Here is a 22,864-nt window from a genome sequence, read left to right as displayed (position 1 = left end):
TGATTTCTTTTGGATGTCACTAAAAATGAATTCCTGGTTTTAATATTTGCTAACAGCAAGAAGCTGTTCTATGTAAAATGACTGTTTTACATAGTTACCACACAACACTTGGTGTTTTATACAGTAGGGACATTAATTCACTGTGAACACTGATCTTAATATTATAATACTTTAATATTTGATCTGGCCACATTTATACTTTGAGCTTTTGAAATTTGAAAAGTCATGGTGACACTGTTATAATCATGGCTTGTAACAGTTTCCTGACATGAATTCACTAATATTGTGAATTTACTAACATATTGCTGCTCTTTATTCACTGATAGGAAACAGACATTCTGTGTGCTCCATCTTAATGTACTATTAGTGGTTGTAAGTGTTGCTTTTATTTCCTTAGTTGGTGTGATGAGATGAGCCATACCCAAGCTTTATGAATGCATTGTTTAGCCCAGCATGTTTCTATCTCACTTTCCCAGGCTTAGGCCTGGAAGCTTCTAATCTCCATCACCTAGGCCTAGAATGTTCACCTGCAACCTGTGCCTGTAAAGCTTTCTCTGTAAGACTGGACCACCAACCAAAGAGCACACATTTAGGGACCAGTGGCTCTGGCTGCATGTGTGGCAGAGGATGATCTTGTTGCACATAAGTGGGAGGAGCGGCCCTTGGGCCTGAGGGAGTTCCATGCCCCAGTGTAGGGGAATGCCAGGGTGGGAAGGTTGGAGTGGGTGGGTGGTGGGTGGTGGAGAGGAAGGGAGAGGTGGAATGGGATAGGGGTTCTGGAGGGGAATCCTGGAAAGGAGTTAACATTTAAAATGTAAATAAAGAAAATATCCAATAAAATAAAATTATCTTGCTCTGTAAAACTGCCTTCTCCTTTTCCCTCTCTCCCTTTCCCCTCCCCTCTCTCTCCCTCTGCACTAGTCTCTTAGGTTGCCTATCTTTCCTCTGCTTTTTTCTTAAGTATCCTTTCTTTTCTGTGCTGTTTTCATGAGAGTTGGGTACATCTTATCTCTGACTCATTCTGTCAAATCTTTCTCTGATTAATCACTTTGTTTACCCCTCAATTAGACATTACTTACAAACATGGCTGCATTTTTTTTTAAACAAACTGACTATAGATTCATTGTTTGGGATTAAAGGTGTATACTAAGGGCATTTCTGTATTCCAGCAAGATCAAACTGTAATCCAGGGTGTCTCTGCATTCTAGCCAGATCATATTTTAGGATGTGATCCCTTGACTGATCAGCCACATTGCTGGATTAAAATTCTTCTATAGATTGTCATTTTCATATACACAGTGAGAAATAATGAAAGCAAGTGTAATTAAATTTTGAATTTACATGTAGGATTACATAGAAACTTATTGACTAGATTATAGCGTATTTTCTCTGTACCTCTTTAGTATTAGAACAAGAACTCCAAAATTGAATTTATTACTATAACCTCGATGTCAGATTTTTTTCTTTACAGAAACTTCTTAATTGTCCATGGTACTGAGAGCAGTACACTTTTCAGATTTCTTTTTCCTACTTTATTTCTATTTCTGCTCCTTATATTCAAATTTAATGAAACTAAAATTATAGATTTTACTGTCCTTCACTAATAAAATATTTGGATGTATATGTATATATACATATATATATATATGAATGAAATATTAATGGACTTTACAAATATGTAGATATTACTAATTATAAAAGGTTGCTAATTGAAGTTGAACTAATGATATTACCATAGCTGTGATTAGTTTTAATTATAATATTCATTAATCATTTTAAATGTCTGATCAATGTCTTAAGTGTAAATTCATTAACTTTTATCCAACCAGTAACTACATTCTGGTGTTAGAGGGATATTGTTAAAGAATTTAGGCATCTTTCTTTATCATTTAAAAAAAACCCAAAAAACAAAACCCACCAAAAATTCCCTATAGTCTTGTAGGAACTTGACAAATGGAGGGAAAAAACGAAGAATAAACCATCAGCCTTGGACCTCAATTAGCTTTAGGAGAGAATGTACTTGTTTTCTGACTTATCTTTGCATCCTTCAGTGATGTGTTTATCCATGTCATTGATATTCCTGGCAGGAATTGACTGATGGAAGGAAGATAAAGGCTGACCAAGATGATTCCTATCCATACATTGCCAAATTGGTTGCCCAGGTTGATCACTGGTCAAGATCAGATAAACCACCTAAACAATCCAATAACCCATAAATAAATAGCAGCAGTCATTAAAAGTCTCTGTACCAAAAAAAGCCTAGGACCTGATGGATTTAGTACAGAATTCTATCAGACCTTCCAAGAAGACCTAATACTAATTCTATTCAAATTATTCCACAAAATAGAAACAGAAGGAACACTACTCAATTTATTCTGTGAAGCCAGAATTACACTCATACCTAAACCACACAAAGATCCAAAAAGGAAGAGAACTTAAGACCAATCTCCATTATGAATATCAATGCAAAAATACTCAATAAAATTCTAGCAAACCGAATCCAAAACAATCATCCGTCATGATCAAGTAGGTTTTATCCCAGGAATCCAAGGATGGTTCAATATACGGAAATCCATCAATGCAATCCAGTGTATAAACAAACTCAAAGAAAAAAAACCACAGGATCATATCACTAGATGCTGAGAAAGCAATTGACAAAATTCTACACCCCTTCACGATAAAAGTCTTGGAAAGATCAGGAATCTAAAGCCCATACCTAAGGATGTTAACAACAATATACAGCAAACCAGTAGTCAACATCAGACTAAATGGAGAGAAACTTGAAGCACTCCCACTAAAATCAGGGACTAGACAAGGCTGCCCACCCTGTCCCTACCTATTCAATATAGTACTAGACGTCTTAGCCAGAGCAATTAGGCAACACAAGGAGGTCAAAGAGATACAAATTGAAAAGGAAGAAGTCAAAATTTCACTATTTGCAGATGATATGATAGTATACTTAGGTGACGCCAAAACTTCCACCAGAGAACTCCTAAACCCAATAAAGAGCTTTAGCAAAGTGGTTGGATATAAAATTATCTCAAACAAATCAGTAGCCTTACTCTATTCAAAAGATAAGCAGGCTGAGAAAGAAATTAGGGAAATGACACCCTTCACAGTAGTCACAAATAATATAAAATACCTTGGTATGAATCTAACCAAGCAAGTAAAAGATCTGTATGACAAGAATTTCAAGTCCCTGAAGAAAGAAATAGAAGCAGATCTCAGAAGATTGAAAGATCTCCCATGCTCGTGGATTGGAAGGATTAATGTAGTAAAAATGGCTATCTTTCCGAGAGCAGTCTACAGATTTAATGGAATTCCCATCAAAATTTCCACTCAATTCTTCACTGAAATAGAAAGAGCAATTTTCAAATTCATTTGGAATAAAAAAATACCTAGGATAGCGAAAACTACTCTCAACAATAAAAGAACTTTGGGAGGAATCACCATCCCTGACCTCAAGCTGTACTACAGAGCAATAGTGATAAAAACTACCTGGTATTGGTACAGAGACAGGCAGGAAGATCAATGGAATAGAATTGAAGACCCAGAAATGAATCCACAAACCTATGGTCACTTGATCTTTGACAAAGGAGCTAAAACCATCCAGTGGAAAAAAGACAGCATTTTCAACAAATGGTGCTGGTCCAACTGGAGGTCAGCATGTTGAAGAATGCAAATTGATCTGTACTTCTCGTACAAAGTTCAAGTCAAAGCGGATCAAGGACCTCCACATAAAACCAGCTACACTGTAACTAATAGAAGAGAAAATGGGGAAATCCTCCAACACATTTGCACAGGGGAAAAAATCCTGAACAGAACATCAATGGCTTATGTTCTAAGATCAAGAATTGACAAATGGCTTTTTTGAGGGGCTTAATCTAAAAGTCTAGCTCTTCCAGTTCTCCATCTGTTATCAATGTAGCTTTGATGAGCTGAAGCAGATGGTTTATTGTTGGGTATTCATTTACAAGGTCCTGATTTCCTTCACTGAGTGGAGCAACGTATCTTGTTCTTAATCTGTATGTGGCATCTCAGGAAGTATCTCAGCAAGTGACAATTATAGATGGATTTAATTTTGGTAACGCCATAAGACAGGTCCATAGGTCATTGTAAGACATTTTACCCATTTACTGATGCTGCTGTTGTTTACAGAAGCCATGTGGACATGACTTTCCCATGGCCAAATAGGCAGAAAGGTTTTTAATTCCATGTAGTCTGACTGGAGAGTCTTTGCGCTACCTTATCATAGAATAGTCCCATAGAAGCACAGTGTCAGCCCTTTACTGTAGGCAGCTGTAACTTTTCTAATAGTCACAATAAAAATAAATTTTAACTGAAATAGAAAAAAAAAAGAATTGACAAATGGGACCTCATACAGCTGCAAAGCTTCTGGGAAGCAAAGGACACCATCAATAGGACAAAGCCGAAACCATCATATTCGGAAAAGATCTTTACCAATCCTACATCTGATAGAGGGCTAATATCAAATATATACAAAGAACTCAAGAAATTAGACTCTAGACAATCAAATAACCCTATTAGAAATGGAGCACAGAGTTAAACAAAGAGTTCTCAACTGAGGAAACTGGAATGGCTGAGAAGCACCTAAAGAAATGTTCAACATCCTTAGTCATCAGGGAAATGCAAATCAAAACAACCTTGAGATTCCACCTCACACCAGTCAGAATGGCCAAGATTAAAACCTCAGGTTATAGCAGATGCTGGCAAGGACGTGGAGAAAGAAGAACACTCCTCCATTGTTGGTGGGATTGCAAGCTGGTACAACTACTATGGAAAGCAAGTTTGAGGTTCCTCAGAAAATTGAACATAGTATTACCTGAGTACCCCACTATACCACTCCTTGGCATATCCCTAAAAGATGTTTCAGCATACAACAGGGACACATGTTGCACTATGTTCATAGCAGCCTTATTTATAATATCCAGAAGCTGGAAAGAACCCAGATGTCCTTCAACAGATGAATGGGTACAGAAAATGTGGTACATTTGCATAATGGAGTACTACTCAGCTATTAGAAACAGTGAGTTCATGAAATTCTTAGGCAAATGGATGGAACTGGAAAATATCCTGAGTGAGGTAACCCAATCCCAAAAGAACACACGTGGTATGCCCTCACTGATAAGTGGATATTAACCCAAATGCTCAGAATACCTAAGATACAATACTTAGACCTCATGAAGCTCAAGAATAAGAAAGAAGACTAAAGGGTGGGTGCTTTGGTCCTTCTTAGATGGAGTATCAAAATACTTAACCAGAGCTCCCAGAGTCTAAACCTCCAGCCTGGGAACACAAAGGGACCATGGCTCCACCTGTATAGGCAGTTGAGGATGGCCTTGTCAGGCATCAGTGGACGAGAGGGGCTTTGGTCCCTGAAAGTTTGGATCCCCTAGTGTTGGGAAATTCGAGAGCAGGGAGCATGGGAGAGGGGATAACATTGAAAGGTAAATAAATAATGTATCCAATTAAAAAGCAGATAATGTGTCTGGCAATTGTAGTCAAGCAGTCGAGAATTTTTGTCAACAATTTATTACGTGGATTTCATATAATCCTCAAGGACAAGGTATTATGGAAGAGGCCCACGGAACTTTAAAAAGATTGGTGAGACATACTGTTGCTGAGACAAAGAATGATGCCAACCTGTGAGCTTGCTGAGTGCCCTGACAAGGGTGATTGGGGAGCTGTGTTGGACATACGTTCCTGACCCACATTTGCTTGACTATATCCCAGATGGGACAAACTGCTTTGCCTCAAGTTTTTAGACCTTGTGGGATAGAGAATCAAAAAGAGAAATTATAATGTCTTCTGAATTTTTCTTTAAGGTGACCAGCAATTCGGACTCAATTCTGTACTGATCTAGAAATCAATCCAATATTGGAAATAAGAATCTACACTTGGAAGGCTGGGTCTGGACATTGTCAGAGACATATTTGGAAGTTAGCTGTAGTTTACTATGAATTTATGATAGCAAGAGATAAAGTTGGATCAGGATCTTGATTTCAAACAAGGGTTAGTGCATATTTTAAGGCTCTTTAAATTGTCAAGCTAAAATTGGTTTTCTGTCTTCTATAGTATTTGTTGTAAGTTGTATTGACTGTATAATTTCCAGTTGTTTAGTGTGTTGAGACCTGGCATGTCTGTTATGGGGGTCTATCAACCAGCTTTTGTCTAAATGCCCTGAGTATTGGAAACTTTGATTCTCTGAAAAAGGCTTGAAAGTGCTGGAAGAAGTGAGTTAGGCTTTAAGCAGAAGCAAGAGAGTAATGGGCTTGGTTATTGCTGGTACAACAGCTTTAATTTCATTAATTGCTAGCACCACTGCTTCTCCAATAGCTTGACACAAGGAGTTAAGACAACTATTTTTGATAACCATCTAGCAAAAAAATGTTAGTAATGTATTGAGTATACAAAAGGATATATATAGGTATCTGGAACAACGGATGATGCTCTAAAACCTGTTCAAATTATCTGAAGGAGGTTCAGGGTTCAGAGTTAGGAGCCATCCCAAGACTCATGACAAATATCATTGGAGTAGTGTTACTTTTGAAATTCACAATGATTGTCATTATAATTTGAAAAAGTTTAAAGACACCTGTAGGCTATTTGGCATAATTCTAACACCTCTCTGGGTGTGTTAACTTTGCATAGTGAGATTATGAATTTAAAGAATACTGCTCTGTTGAGCTTTGATACTGCAGATAACGCCAATAAAATTATCCATGGCCTGAGGTCAGTATTTCCATTTTGGTCAAACCTCAGGAATGGCATATATAGCTGGATCAGGCTAGCCCTTCTTGTCCTGGGAATACTTTTATTGATTGTTGCCTTCTCACTGTGAAAGAGCATTTGATGGAGGTTTTCTTAATCATACAGCACTTAAGCAACACACAATGATGCACAAACAGTTCCCACAATATAAGTGAAACCCAGAAATAGAGAAGAACATTTCTGCCTGAGAAATGATGTGTTCAAAAGAGTGTGAATCTTACTATTTATATATTTTTACTACTCTGGGAAAGGAAATTTTATTACATTGCTCTCAAGTCTATTAAAGAGTAAAGCAAGAAATTATCAGTATGTTGTTATAAACCTTTATTCATTAATTTTTGGTTCATAAAAGAAATTGATCATGTTTTACTGTTTGAAGGACATTGAAAACATAATGAATATGTTTTATTCAGTCCTAGTGGAACTGTCCCTGCAGATAGCTTTTCTTTATATTCAGAGTCATTGAAATCCTAGAATAAAAATAATTGGGATGGATTAGAGAACTGTTCATACAGCACTGAGCGTGAGAAGAATTAGGAATATGTGGTAGTGATGAGGACTACAGATAATCGTACAGTTTGGAAGTGGGAGCTCAGGTGTGGCAGGAAGCAGACAACAGCCATCGAAGCCTTACCGACTAGAGGAATGGACTTTAGACTCTTCAGTCAGGATTAGCAGTCTGATTTGAAACAACCTTGTAAAAGTAGAGACAAAGCAAGGGACCAAGACTGGCAGAAAGTGCAGTTGTTCTGTGGTCTCAGTCCTACACATGTCATAGACTAGAACTGACCCTAAGTGAGACCACTGAAATATAGGGAAACTCACAGGCTTGAAGTACTTAGGATGTAGAATTGGCAAACATGTATAATTGAAAAGATGCAGTACCAGATAACAGAAGCAAGGGTTAGCCTACGGACTAATGTGGGTTCGTTGTTGGGAAGAGGCTTTTGGTTACTAGAAGGAAACAGGTTCCTGGAGTAATGGACAATTTAGTTTCAGATATTAACTTGTGAATCTTCTGGGACATAAACGGAAACACTCTAGAGATCTAACCTTATGATACAAACTTGGCAGTTCTCAGTGTGCTGGCAGTAGGAGAAACTTCCAGAGTACTTGATATCACTGATAGAGAATAGAGAGGAAAAAGAGAAGTTGAAAACAAGAATACAAGCATCCACTAAAGAACATATCCAAAAATAGGAGTGTGCAAGAGGCACTGATAAGAAGCAGTACAGGATAAAAACCAGGCCAGTGAGGTGTCACGGAAGCAAAGGCAAGGCACATAAAACAGACACGGTGACATGTCCTCTGACTTTGAGTTCCTGATGTACTTTGCTAAGACTATTTCAGTGGAGAAGGTAGAGGTAATTGTTGTGTGTGTTGGGGGGAGCAGAAACTTATCTTGAAAATGTTAGTGGTGTGGTACGGTGCAGGAAGGTATTTTGGAGGGATGAATTAGAAGAGAACCCAGTGAGGTTAAGATGTGATGAGACTTCAATTGTGACATATTTACTATATTCTGTTTTTAAGCATAAATTTAACTTATTTACCCTGTTTGCAACCACATTTTGTCTGCTACAAGTTCTTATGGTAAAACATAAAAAAAAATATGGATAGGGTGGGAAAACCTTCTGTGGATCCAACTCCATAGGAACTCGCAACAACCCTAGACTGTCTTTCTGTTTGCATTACTCATTGGGAACATGAGAGACTCAAGTCACCATTAATAGCCATGTAAGAAGCAGGCTGATCTAATAATACCCACTTATGTCTAATAAAGGGAATTTATGAGAAGTAAATTGAGTAGCTTAGACTGTCATGATGGATTATTTAAGAAAACAAGCTGGAAAAGGAAAGCATAATATTAGTCTTCAATTAATAGAATGCACAGAGAAGTGTGTAAGTCAGCAATCTGAAGAATCATTGCATGATTGGAAATTAGGAGGCAAGGTCCTGTCACTAATATAGAAAAGGGGTAAGGAGGATGTTGAAGGCAAGCAATGTCTGAAGTAGGAAGAGCTTAGCAGCAGCAGTGAGATTTGTCCCAAGAGAGCTTGATGATGGTAACAGTACATTTGTACCATTTCCTCATTTGGAGTTCTCTGAAGTCTGGTGTTTAGATTGATTAAAATCAGAAGGCATCATTGTTTAGGTTGTTGTTAAGAGTATGGTTGGAATTTGTTCTATTGCCACAACTGAAGCCACGTAACATTGGTTTCAGGGAAATCCAGATTGTGAGAGCCATTTTTACAGTAGTGAATAGAATGCAGAGGGTTGGTAATGAACTGAGTGATAACCAACACATTCCACAGGGACTCATCACACAATATCCTCCTGTGCACACTGAATTCAATATGAAATGGCAGATGCAACTTCTTTCTCCTAACGAGCATGGAACAAGAGCCAACAGGTTTTTACCCCCTCAGTGAAAATGAACTGATACTTACTTCTAAAAAAAAAGCACCATGTTAAATTCTTCATGTGTTTTCATGTTATGATTTTTAAAAAATATGCAAATGACCAAATGATCTAACACCCAAAGAAGCCTAGGGCTGAATTATTAAACTGCCATTAAAAGTTGTCATTGTAAAACAGTACAAGAAACTGAAGGTGCTTGAGAAAATAATTTAGTTCATATATACAAACTAACCATCGTTTTGAAGATTCATTTATTTTTTCTCTTGTACTGAATTCCATGTTTTTTTTTCATTTTATATTTCAGTGATCTAAATGAATTTATTTTGTTAAAATTTACATGTTACTTTTTGATCGATGATGTGATAGTATTAAAATCAGGCCTAAATTATGTCCTCATGAATGGAGTTCATGCCCTTAACAGAGGAGCCTGAGAGACCTATTAGTTGGCTACCTGTCACCATTTTAGGACACAGTTGAAAGGTATATTTTATGAGGAAAAGTCCTTGCCACTGGATGTGCTGGTCCTTTATTTTAGACTTCCTACTAGTATAAGCAATATGTTTCTCATGCTTGTAAGTTAGTAGTTTGAAGTATTTTGTTACAGTGGTTTGATAGAAAAAGACAAGTGTCTGTCTTCATCATAATTCAACATATTATCATACAGCTTCTTGTCAGAGTATTCAGTGCTTTCTATTTTTAATCGTTGCTACAGAAATCAAGTGTCATTATAATCCTGATCCTTCATATGTAATCTATTTCATTTCTTTGGGATGTTTAGAATATGTTTTTTGTTCCAAGTGTTCTGAAATTTAGTAATTATGTTCATATGAATTCTCTTCTAATACGATTTACTTTGGTTCAAGATTATGCTTTTAAAATTATAATTTGTAATATTCAGCTTGTTTTTATAATTGCCTTTAAAATTCCATCACCTCTATTTTGTTTCCTTTTGGTTGACTGCATTACGTGAATTTTAAACCCTCTGTAGGAACTCTTAGTTTTATTGAGGTTCCTATTTTTCCCTTATGCCCATCTATAACGATATACTATTTAATCCTGTCAAGTCCTTACAGCCCTGTCTCAGTAAACTCTGCCACATTTTCCTCTCCTATTGTTTGTGTACTTGTGTGTCTCTGTTTCTCTGGCAATGACTCTTGCTGTGTGACTGTACACTCTATGTCTTGGCTCTTACAGCCAGGAAGTGATATTTCAACTTGAGGTCTTGCATTTTCTCTGTGGACTGGACTGGGCCTCATGGCAAACACCATATAAACATGGATGTCACCTTCTTTGAATAGCATTCCATTTGTATTTCTTTCCTTTGCCCAGCACTGGAAATAGGGGGTTGGCTGGTTTTAGTTATGTGTTATTGTTAGTTTTTACTTAAACCCAAAGGTTATAATTATAGCAGGAGAGCTAGTTAACTGCAGTTTAGCATCTCCAGAACTGGAGCATCTAAGAGCCAACCTTTAAAAATATGCTTTTGGCAAGAAAATTCCATTAAATACATGGTCACTATTTATTATCCTCTATATTTTTTCCTAACCTTGTCAAAAGGAATATGTTTGTTGAAATGTCTGTGTTTGCCAACGTGGTCATTTTTTTTTCATTCCTTTGTCTCCAGGTGAAATAGTACATGTCACAATTAACAGTACTAGTTTTTAGACTGCCCTGAGGTAATAATAATATAAATATTTCTTTCTGAAAAGTTTGTAATGTCTATACAATGGCTTCTAATATTTATGTGTGTTTATCGAGTAAAAGTAGTTCAGTCCTGACAGTGGCACAGTTGGTGGGAGTGTGTTACAGTTTCAAATATGGGGGAGCCACATTTTTATAATCAAGTGTGTGTGTGTGTGTGTTTTATACTGTATAATTTTTTCTAGAACATATTATTACTACCCTTAAAAATTGTTCTTTAGCAAAGTAAACTAGTTGATTTCAGAGAAAAATGGTCTTTGGCATTTTATATTATGTACTGTAAAATTATACTCTTGAAATACCTCATAGATTGGTATTTTGATACATTGTATAACTTTTGCCCAGTGTTTGCTTTTTCACAGTTTCAGTGAGAAATACCAACTGTGCATCAGAATCAGGGATTGCATTCCTAAAAAGTGTTCCCTCTGGTATTGTCTGTCACTCTGGAAGGCTACTGTGCTAAAGTAATCAACCTTTTTCAAAAGGCATATTAAATTCTAAGTAAGGAAAGTGAGTACTCACATCCTGTGTCCTCAGGGTGTGTGTGTGTGTGCCTGTGTGTGTGTTCTGTGTTATTAGTTTCCTGTTTCTTTATAGACAATTATAAATAATGAGAAATCTTTTGATGGTGTTCTTGAATCTCTATTGAAATATACCCACACCATAAGGACCCCATTACAAATGGGCTTTCTAAAGTAGAGAATTTTACATTTGCCATATAGCAAAAAATCATTTTGACATTGCCATCATAATAAGAATGAAGAGATAATTGCACTCATGTTTATTCTTACAAACCTTCTAATAGTGTTGTATTCTTTGTAGGATGGTATGATTCAGAAACGAGCAATGGCACAGTTAACTAAGGAAATAAAAATAATTGTTTGCTTGAAATAGAGTCTTATTTTTAGTCCAAATAGACCTGAATTTACTCTATAGCTCAAGATGCCCTTGAACTCATAGAAATTCAACAATTTCCTGGCCTTAGCCTTCCATGAACTGGCATTATAGGTATGAACCTATACTGATGACTATGTATATGTATATGCATATGCATATGTATATATTATATATAGCTATAGTTTGAGTAAGACGTATAGGGCACAGGATGACTTGCTTGTTAGCTATAATACTTTCTGAAAATGATGCATTCTGTTGGCTCTGGTTATATCCACCATTAGTGACCTTATGTGTTTATGATATAGTGGCTTTGTTGGTCAGTGGCAGAGAGTAAGAGGTGCCTGATAGGAGGAGGTAGGTAACAGGCAAGCATACCCTGGAAGATGTATCCTGTCTCAGGCTCTCTGCTTGTGTCCATTCTGAGATGAGCAGCAATACTCTGTCCATGCTCTCCACCATGAATGTCTGCTTTAATGTAGACCAGGAAGCTGTGGAGTCACAGACCAGGAAGCAATGGAGTCAAACAAAACTCTGAAATTGTGAACCAAAGTAAATCATTGCTCCTTAAAAATGTGTGTTGTTTTAAATTTGTGACTTTCATTAAACATAACTTATGTCCATTTTAATTACTCCTGATGCCCTTAAAATTTAATTGATCTTTTATCTTTGTTACATGGACTTATCTTTAATTTCATGAGATTTCAAATGTTCTTGATCTTTGATTAAGAGTTTAAAATAAATAAACTATCCAACTATGTTTTTATTAAATATTCCTTAAATTACTTAGTTTAATCCAAGATACGAGTTCTGTTCAAATGGGTATACTCATTGAAATAAAGGGAATTGTGTTTGTCTGATACATTTTTCACTTTAAGAGCCAATAAAAGTTGAGATAAAATAAACAATTAAGTGACTATTATGACCAGTTTCAGCTTAAAAACATATTTTATGATTAGAAAAGTAATAGTTAATCCTCTAAAATGTGTTTGTAATCTAAATGACTATAAATATTTGTTTTATTTTCATTTCCTGTTGCTATGACAAAATACCCTGCATGCATGCTGGGCTGGGCTCTCTTTATCCTTGCTTTTACTATTGAAGAGTCCTTGTTCAGTGGATGACTTTTGGCACTTCAGTTAACTTATTCATGATTATCTCCTTAGACATATCCTCAGTCCATTCTGATCTATATCAATGAGACACTCTGGGGGACTGTGAGTCACAAGTGGACGTGGGTCCTGTTGGGCTGTATATATGTAGCTTATATATGAATTATTCCAATGATTATAGTTAGATACTTCCATTTATCTTAATAATACCTGAGGTGAAAGTTCTCATGTGTACGCTGTTTCCTTACTCTGAGTGGAGTAACTTATATTTAGGTTTTTGTAAACCCATGGTGTAGCATGCTGAAGAGCGGATATAGTTTTATAATAGGAAGTAAGAGATGATGTTTTTAGCCTATTTGTTGATTCATATGAGAAAGGCAATAGGAAACTATGGACTGGTCCAGCTTTACTTCATTGTATTGTATATGGTAGTACAGTTTCAGTCTCATACATTTTCCCCTCCGAAGAAAGTATGTTGAAACTGTATTACTAAATCTCAACACTACTCCCAATCTGAACGTTTTCCATTCTTTCTTTTTATTTCATTTTTTTCTTTTTTTTCTTTTTATATTTTTAGTTTAGACTTGTTTCCTTCAACCTAGACAAAGTTACGAACCCAGCTGAAGTCATTAGAGAACTCCTTTGTTACTGCTTGGACACCATTGCAGAAAAACAAGCCAAAAACGAGCACCTGCAGAAAGAAAACGAAAGGCTCCTGAGAGATTGGAACGATATTCAAGGCCGGTATGTACACTGTGAGTTTGCGTCAGAGAAACACTGAGCTCTTTCATTCCTAGAGATGCAAGTTAATGATGTATAAAGTTACAACATATGTAGAACAGGCATTTTATAAAATCCTTTCCAGTTATTCCTTTACTTGATTTTATTCAACCACGTTATTAGTGGCTGTTTTGTACTGTAGATGGGCTTTAACCACTTTAGCTCTCTTGTTGTTTGATAGAGCCAACAAACAGGAAAGTAAGAAATTACTGGGGGTTGAATATCATAGCCCGTTATTACATTATTAATAAAAACATTAGTCTGAGTATGTTGCCTGGTGAGAGAATATGTGCTTAGCATACACACAGCCCGGCATAGTCCCAGCACGTGCAAAGAATGGGGATATTTACAAGGGAAGGGTTCCTTTAGCTTAATTTATAGGAGTCATAATTAACAAAAGGGGATGGGAAATGTAAATAAGCACAGTGGGCTTTTTGTTTGGAATCAATGAATAATGACTACTTCAAATGGTGTGTGTTTTGGCTCTACTAGCAACATTTTCCCTGACTGAAAATTCATGCTACAATCAGTTTTAAAAGATGAAGTAATTGTGGCTACTGAATAAGACGTTGAAAGGGCTTGCATTTTCTGGCATTTGCCTCTTTTTTTTTTAATGATGAATAAGAATGATAAATTTCTTTTCAATTATTACTTTTTCATGTAAATCATAATATACTCCCACCCGGTAAATAATTCACATTATTCTATTACTCAAAAGTTATTTGAACTATATTCCCACAGAAGCAAACATGGTATATATATGTTTGTGTGTATAATAGTATTTTGAGTAATTATGTACTGCATATACAATTATGTTACAAATTGTGCCATATAGTAAACTTTTAAAAACCGGTTTGTGGCACCATGAGGAGAGCAACAATACCAACCAACCACAGCTCCCAGGGTCTAAACCACCAGCCTGGGAGCACTAAGGGGGGGATCCAGGGCTTCAGCTGAATATGTAAAAGTGGAGGGCCCTGCTGGGCATAGGTGGAAGAAGAGAACCTTGACCTCATGAAGGCTGGATGCCCCAGGGGGTGGGAATTTTGAGGGTGGGGAGGTGGGAGTGGGGGGGGGTGTAGATAGAGGTTACATCCACAGAGAAGAAGGAGGAGGGGCGAGGGGATTGGAGGTTCCGAGGGGGTGGTGGGGGATGGGGTAAGGGGACAACATAGGAAATGTAAATAAATCATCCAATAAAAAAAAAAAAAAAAACCTTTCTTTTAAGGTAAAGGCATAATATCATGCTTCCTATTTAAAGGTACATGTGGATTTTTAGGGCAACTGTTGTGATTACTCTATATGGACATTTGGAACTCCTTGGGGAAGTACATCTTAAATAATTTGATGGTTATTCACATATGTATATGAAGATTAGAGTAGATAAAAGAGGCCCCTAATAACTAATAAAATGAATTAGGTACTGTACATAAAATTTGATAACTAATACCCAGTTATCTTTGACTTTCATACCTAATATTAAGGGAATACTTATGTTTTTCTTCTTTAGCTTTAAATTATTTTTATATTCATGCATACATACTAAGTGTATAAACGAATCAAATGCCAGTTTATATATTTAGGCAGTTATGTAGAAAAATCAGTTAATTCTTTTCTTAAACTTATTTTTTTCAATTTATATGAATCAGCATCAAGAATCTGTGCTGCCAAGTATTATTTGGAATGATATCTATAGTCAGATTTTTTACTGTTTTATATATGAAATTAATCATATTAAAGCAGACGAACTGTGGTTATGATAAGTCACAGTATTTTTATATTTAAAACACGAGATATCCTTTATTGATAGGAAATTTGATCTGTTAATTGCCCACAAAGGGTGCAGACAGGGTACTCAGTACTTGAATCGGTTGCTTTAAAATGTCTGCCAGTGGCTGCAGGAAGTATTGTCTATCAGCATTCAGTTCCATCCCTTGAGCAGCAGGCTGTCAAGAATGAAGATGAGCCTCAAGAAGGCAGCCTGCGCAGAGAACCCATGAGTTAGCTTCACATAGTTCAGTGCAGGGAAACTGTGAGCTAGCCACAGTCTGTGCAGGGAAACCGTGAGTGAGCCGCACAGAGTTCTGTGCAGGGAAACCGTGAGTGAGCCGCACAGAGTTCTGTGGCAGTCAGGTGCTTGATTTGCTTTCTCAACTATCCAGAATGGCCTTTTGCCTGACAGTGTCAAGACATTTCCTCTCACCTGTCTTTTATGATTGCTCCAGCTATATTTTCTGATGTCATTGCTGCAATAGGCATCTTCTATGTCACCAAACAATGTGTTGCCATTGGAGTGAACCTAAGTCTTGGGAAGAAGGAGTCTTCTTGTGGAATTTTAGACTGTTGTTTATGTACATGATAATGAGATTAGTGACGATCTATTTTCCCAGTTTGCTTTTGCTCCTTTTGAAGAGACAAAGTGAACACTTTGAGGATCTGCCAGTGCATTGTGGTCTTGTCATAGCAGCATATCTGCACTGTTCTCTTCTTACCAGCTCAGAACCCAAGAGAGTAAACAGAACACTCACCACACTGGCTTCCCTGTGGCAGGGGTATTGCCTAAAACTTGGCTTTCGGGAGATTAGAAATAAAACACTTCTGTTGTGTTCAAAAATTGGGGACTTTGACAGTAAAGAATCATCAGAAATAGGGACCTGTTATGAGTCCCTGTCACAGTCCATTTATAACGTAGTTGATGATTGTAATGGTCTCCATGGACGATCCAATCATTTCTTCTCACACCACTATGTCCATACTCCAGATAAAAGGAAAGGCGTGTTTGAAAGAGGGACTCAAACATTTCTTCAGAAGCTATTGTAGGAAGTTCTGAAGTGTTTTGAACATTGAGTAGAAATTAAAGTGAGCTAACCCAATAATGTAACTGTATTCTTATTAATCCCTAAAAGATTTAAGTTTTCTTTCAGATGTGTATACTACTAAAATATTACCCATTATTTTCTAAATATGCATATTTTTACATTTTAAAGAAAAAATTAAATGGTAATAGTATATATCTTGAATTGTGCATATATTTTTAATTGAAATGTGTATCAATGTTGTGATCAGAACTGAATAAAAATCTCTTCCCCTTTAGGATGACAGGAATAAACAAGGTTTGAGACAGGAGCAAGGGATGACAGATGAAGAGAAATTGAATTGCATTGCACAGGCCTTAGCATTATCTTGCTGTTTCTATTTAATCATTGCTCAATAATTGTGTGCTTTGCTCCCTTTTTTCATTAGTGTGTCTTTTTTCATACTTTAAACACCTAAAAGGAAAACACTAGAAATTTGTATGTGAATTCTGAGGTTATTATATGCATTTATTTATTTGATTTCCTACTTCATTTCAAACAGTCTCAACTTCTGTGTTATTGAATAGTCTTTTGTTTGCAGTCAAACCTCAGTTTAGAAATTCTCTGGCTTTATTCTGAGTTACAGTTATTAAACTCATAATAGGAGGCAGTCTTCATTGAACTGCTTTCACTGAATTAGCAGGCCTTGAAAGCTCTTTCTCTTTTTCTTTGTATCTTCAAGGTGGACTCACATTATCTGCAGATGAAGTCAGTCTGATTTTTAAAGACCTTAGGGGATATTTTTGTGTCTCCATGGCAGCCCATTAGATGTTTAAGAACAGTTACAGAAAACCTTGTCTTCAGAGAGCGTAAGGGACAGCTGCGGCCATCCTCTTCCTGGCCTGGGGCCTTATTCCATCTCTGCTTTCAGCCTCTACCCCAGCTCCTCTCAGCCTCTACCCCAGCTCCTCTCAGCCTCTACCCCAGCTCCTCTCAGCCTCTACCCCAGCTCCTCTCAGCCTCTACCCCAGCTCCTCTCAGCCTCTACCCCAGCTCCTCTCAGCCATCTTGAGCCGCTCTGTCCTATTCAGATTTTGTTGTGCTATTTAGCCTTGACCTGGTGCAACTTGCACCAGACCTCTCAGTTAATTACTATATTGTTCTTATAACATATGCCCACACGCATATGCCTCTTATTTTACTCTGGACTGTGAATCTGTTATTTTATTTTGGATATTCTTTTGGTGTGGACTTTTCTTGTTTTTGTTTTAGCTTTATCCCTCTTTGGCCACTTTGTATGCAGAAATACTTTATTCTAACAAATTATGTTTTTTAATATTTATTTATTTATTTATTATCACTTTTAAAAATAACTAGCTCTGGTCTATCTTCCTAAGTCCCTAATTAATGATGAATTTTAGCATTATTATTTCTCTACATCATCGTCAAGTTTGAAAAGACAAATGTCATTAAATCTTTCCTCCCTGCTGATACTTATGTGTAATCTAGTTTGAGCCTGGCTTTAGGGAAGACCCTTGGACTATTTATAATGTGCTTCAGTGGTCGGTGGGTGAGTTTCACTACCACAAACTTAGCAGTGAATCCCAGGTCTCTCCTTGAGCAATGCTCTGACCTATTACTTCTTGCCCAGTTTTTCAGATAGACAATTGTCAGGAGACAAGTAATAAATATGGCATAGCCACATGAATTCTGTGGAAGATGTCTTACTAAACTCTAGATAAATGGCCAGTAGTCTCTGAGTTTGTAGAAGAGATAACTGAGTAAATTTGTATTCTCTCAGTGTTGATAATAATGCTCTATGCCATACAACTCTTTTTCTGGGAAGTGTTACCCTGTTTTGTGACCAGTTTGTTACAATAAATCCATAAAAGCAGGGAAGGTTAAACTAGATGATGTGTAAGTTTTTCCCCATAACAAAAATGCTGCTACCTCTCAGTACAGTTGTGGTATGAGTATTCAGACTAGTACTACTTTATGAAAATTATATGAAATTTTAGTTTGATATTCCTTTAAAATTTAATGTGTTATACATGTTGTAGTTTCATAAGGTTGTGGGGATTATCTTGATAGTTCTTGACAGTTAATATGTGTGCATAATTCTTCATTCAAAAACTTCAGGGATGCTTTATACAAAAATTAAATATGTAGTTAAATCTAATAGATTCTAAATTTGTTGCTATTTATAAATTTTTCTGTAGGAAGTTGTGATATGCATGAAATTTGTATTAAACATATCTGTATGTATTTATAACATTTGTATTATATACTGAGATAGTTTAGGTATATATATATATATATATATATATATATATATATATATATATATGTTCTCATATTTAAATTTCTTATGTTATTATATTAGAAAATATTATATGAAAGTAAAATAACGTTCATCTGACAGTTCACATGTAAAATTACAAATATAGTAAAATACCCTGCATATAAAATAAATCATATATATTGGCAGTATCTTGACCTAGGAAGGCCTGAAGGGAAGCAGACAGTCTTAAGAGGTACCTCAGACTATGGTGTATATTGTAACCAATGAAGAAAAACAAGTCCACCAAGCTCCTTTTGCCAGTGTGAAGTGGCTGAAGGGATTTGTAGTCCATCCTATGGTCTTTAGGAAGTCTTCAGCCCCTAGAATGCACACTGTGCTGCTGAAAAACTCAGATTAGTCTCCCAGCTTGTAGGACCAATCTCACACACTTGGAAAGGACACTAGGAAAAAATGCATCTTCAAGGAGGATGACTTCAAACTGTGTGTCACGTAGCTCTCAAACTACCCTAGTGTCAAGTGGTTGCCATCTTGGAAGACAGGCTCAGAGAAACTGTGGGATATGGTGTTGAAAAGGAAAGGTACTCTTGGAGATGTGTATTAAATCAGCAAATGAAATATTGTGATTATGAGCTCACTTTATTCGTTTATGTCATGAATCTGTACTGAACATCACTGCTAGGCACTGAGCATAAAGCTCTTGGTAGAACACACATGTTCTATGGTTTTGTGGAATGCCACTAAAAGAATGTATACTAATTGGTTCCAGAATTGCATTGTTAGATATTCGGTTTTACCCTAGAATAAAGTCTCTGTATTTTTAAATAGATGGATTGTAGGACACACTAAGGGCTTATATAAAATATATCACATTTTGACAGTTTCATTTCTAATTATCTCACCATATGTATGTGTGTATATATTTACATATTTAATTACTGGGACGCACATGGGGTACATATAAAGTATGTTTAGGAACATATAGAATAAGCAGAATGGTAAAGATAAAATTAGGCAGAACTTGACTATATTTAGAAGAATACTTTCAATGAAATATTTGTGCTTAAATTTGTAGAATAGTAGTTTATTCATGTCATATACACAGCAGGTATATACAGCGTCTATTAGCTTGCGTTCTATTATCCTGTCTGTTAGGATATTAAAGCAAATGACATTCCTTTGAGCATTATAACATTCTAGGATGAATACTAGAGAATTTTTTATATATCTCTAAGGCTAAAGATATATACTTTTTTTCATCGTTTCTTTTTTGTCTTCTTGGAAATATCAGATGGCATAATTTAATTCATTACATACATTTTTTATTTATGTTTGGGTGTGTGCATGTGGTGAGTTGTAAAGACACAAATTAATGATTTATGTTCTTGTGAAACAAGTCATAGTCTGAAGAGTGACAACGAATTAAGTGTTTTGCTTTGATATATCCTCATGGCTGCTGTAACAATATTAGTGTACATTTGTATATTATACAATATAATAGGTAACATAAATGGTTTGTGAACTTTCATAAATAAACTACATATGAATTATTCTATTTGAGAATTTAGGCTATAGAGCTTTATTTCTGTATATTTCAATTATTATTTGTTTTAGAAAATAATTTTACAAATATTAGTAAATATTATTTTCTAACTTGTCCACACTATACTTAAATAAAAATGACCTTAGTTATGTTTGCCTTCAAAAGGTTTCTTGAAATCATGAGGATGAAATTGAATAATATTAATGATAAAAATTTATATGACTTGCAGTTTGTTCACTTCTTTATATTTTTAGATTTGAGAAATGTGTGAGTGCCAAAGAAGCCTTGGAGGCTGATTTGTATCAAAGATTTATCTTGGTGCTGAATGAGAAGAAAACAAAGATCCGAAGCTTGCATAAGTTGTTAAATGAAGTCCAGCAGCTGGAGGAGAGTACAAAACCTGAAAGGTAGCATCCTTTTGCTGTTGGATAGGAGAAGGGTCAATCTCAGTAGAATGTCTTTACAGACATTCTACATTTAACATCAGGTGTCAACTTTTAGTAATGTACATTTATTTTTGTAGTGGCTTTAGCCATTCTAACTTGGATGAGTATATTCTCCACACAGTTTCTCCATGTCACCCTCTGGTTTACTTTCAAGTACAACATACAGTCGTAGCATATAAATCTTATTTAATTTGTAGACATTTATTTATTTAATTGATTATTTAATTTTTAGACATTATGAAGTAAGAAATATATCATTTAACAAAACCTTTCGCCTCCTCCAAGACTGCAAGTTGTTTGCACATCTGTAATCTTAACATCTAAGCAATGTTAACTTTAGATCTAGCTAGTGAATGCTAAATCCCATGGTACATTTATGTTGTCTGATGAAAGTATGTTATGTTATCCTATTGTCAAATTGTTGTTGTTGTTTTACCCTTTCTGAAAATATGTGTGCAGTTGATTCCTAAGGTAAAAAATTATAGGTTACAAGTGGCTAGTATAGGTTTGAGTAATTTCAATTGCTTTTAATCATTAGCTCATACAGATGAAATTCTGTTGCCTTGGATCTGAAATGAAGCATAGGTTTTTGCATAACATAATATAAAACAGAATCATTTAATTTTAACTTTTTCTAAGTCTGGCACAGAGCACTACTTGCATGTGGTACTAAACACTGATAGAAGTTCTCTGTGCCCCCTTTTGGGGACAATTTAATGAAATGTAGAGCTGCCTGCAAATCGATACACTGCTGAGCACTGACCCACTGAGATGACGAGATGGAAGAGCATTTAAATAGACGAATACAACCTGATTAACTAGTTCAGTAATTAACATTAACAAACATTAACATTAGCAAACATTAACAACCTTGCAGTTTGCTAACTAAAATAGAACCTATTTCTTTTAAGGGACTTAGTCTTTAATTGATTTCATCTAAATCACTCTATGTCTGTCTAAGCAGAACTTTTTTCCTAGGAATGTTTTTCTGTATTTTCTTACTGGTAAATTAGATTGTTAGCCAGAATAAATTGATGATTTCCAGTCCTGCCTTTCTCTCTTTCCAGGGAAACTCCATGTTCTGTCAAAACAACTGATGAGGTTGGGCTTTATGACGGAAGCACTGATGAAGAAAGCGGAGCCGCTGTGCAGGCTGCAGGTGAGAGGGCCGAACTCACTAAGGGTTCATGTGTCATGTGGGCTTATCACTGTCATAGAAACCAGACTGAAAATGTGTATGAAAAAAGCTTTCCCTTAAAATTTATCAAAAATTGTACCCTAAAACTTTAAGAACATTACATTAAAATTAGAATTTACAGTAGACTGTAGAAGTTAGTAACAGCGAGGCATACAAGCAAGCAGCAAGCATATATATATATATATATATATATATATATATATATATATATATACACACACACGCACACACACATGTTCACTAGGGATGTACCTTGGCTGTTAAATGAGAATGCATGAACAGATGCATCTTACATTAAGTATCCCCAGCTCAGAAATCCTGGTCTTTCGTCTCCGAGATCTGATGGAGCTGGTGCTCCATGAGCTGGGTGGAGATGGAGGAAGGAAACCCCTGATCAGAATATAAAAATTTTATTCAAATAAATAAATAAATAAATAAATAAATAACTTTCATAAAAAGACACAAGCAAGAAGGGAAAAGCATTCTGGTTTATAATTTGTGTGCCACATCCAGGCCTGAGAACCAAGTCCTAGCAGGTATTTAATCCTGTGAGTTATTCTCTAGAGTTATATAGAGGCATTATAAGTGTGTAGCAATATATGGGGGCAGTAGAATTAGGGAACTCCTGAACTCATATGACACTAAGAAAGTTTGCCTAAACCTCATATAAAACCATTTTTAGAAAAGATGTGTATTTTATAATACAATATTTTTTCAGAAAATTTCATATATATGTACAATATGTCTTTTTGATAATATTTATCCCCTACTCCTCGACCTATGTCCTCTGGATCCACTCACCACTCCTTCCCCAACTTAATGTGTAATGTTTGTTTGGTTTTCATCAAACCACCAAGTCCAATTTGCAGTTCCTATGTACCAGTGG

The 22,864-nt window shown here is 35.9% G+C and overlaps 1 protein-coding gene across 4 annotated transcripts in view; it reads left to right on the top strand.

The window, feature by feature from the left end:
* The window catches only part of Xrcc4 (X-ray repair cross complementing 4), a 191,379-nt gene that overhangs the window by 61,668 nt on the left and 106,847 nt on the right, over positions 1–22,864 (top strand). For all 4 annotated transcript variants that reach the window (XM_028760158.1, XM_028760155.1, XM_028760156.1 and 1 more), the window contains exons 4-6: positions 13,495–13,661; positions 20,589–20,741; positions 21,848–21,939. In XM_028760158.1, the coding sequence (XP_028615991.1) occupies positions 13,495–13,661; positions 20,589–20,741; positions 21,848–21,939 (412 nt within the window). The remainder of the gene's footprint in view (positions 1–13,494; positions 13,662–20,588; positions 20,742–21,847; positions 21,940–22,864) is intronic.

The sequence above is a fragment of the Grammomys surdaster genome, unplaced genomic scaffold (genome assembly GCF_004785775.1).
Source record: "Grammomys surdaster isolate TR1022 unplaced genomic scaffold, NIH_TR_1.0 126391, whole genome shotgun sequence".
NCBI lineage: Eukaryota > Metazoa > Chordata > Mammalia > Rodentia > Muridae > Grammomys > Grammomys surdaster.
The sequence above is the reverse complement of the archived record's forward strand: the minus strand, read 5'-3'. Positions and strand labels throughout refer to the sequence as shown.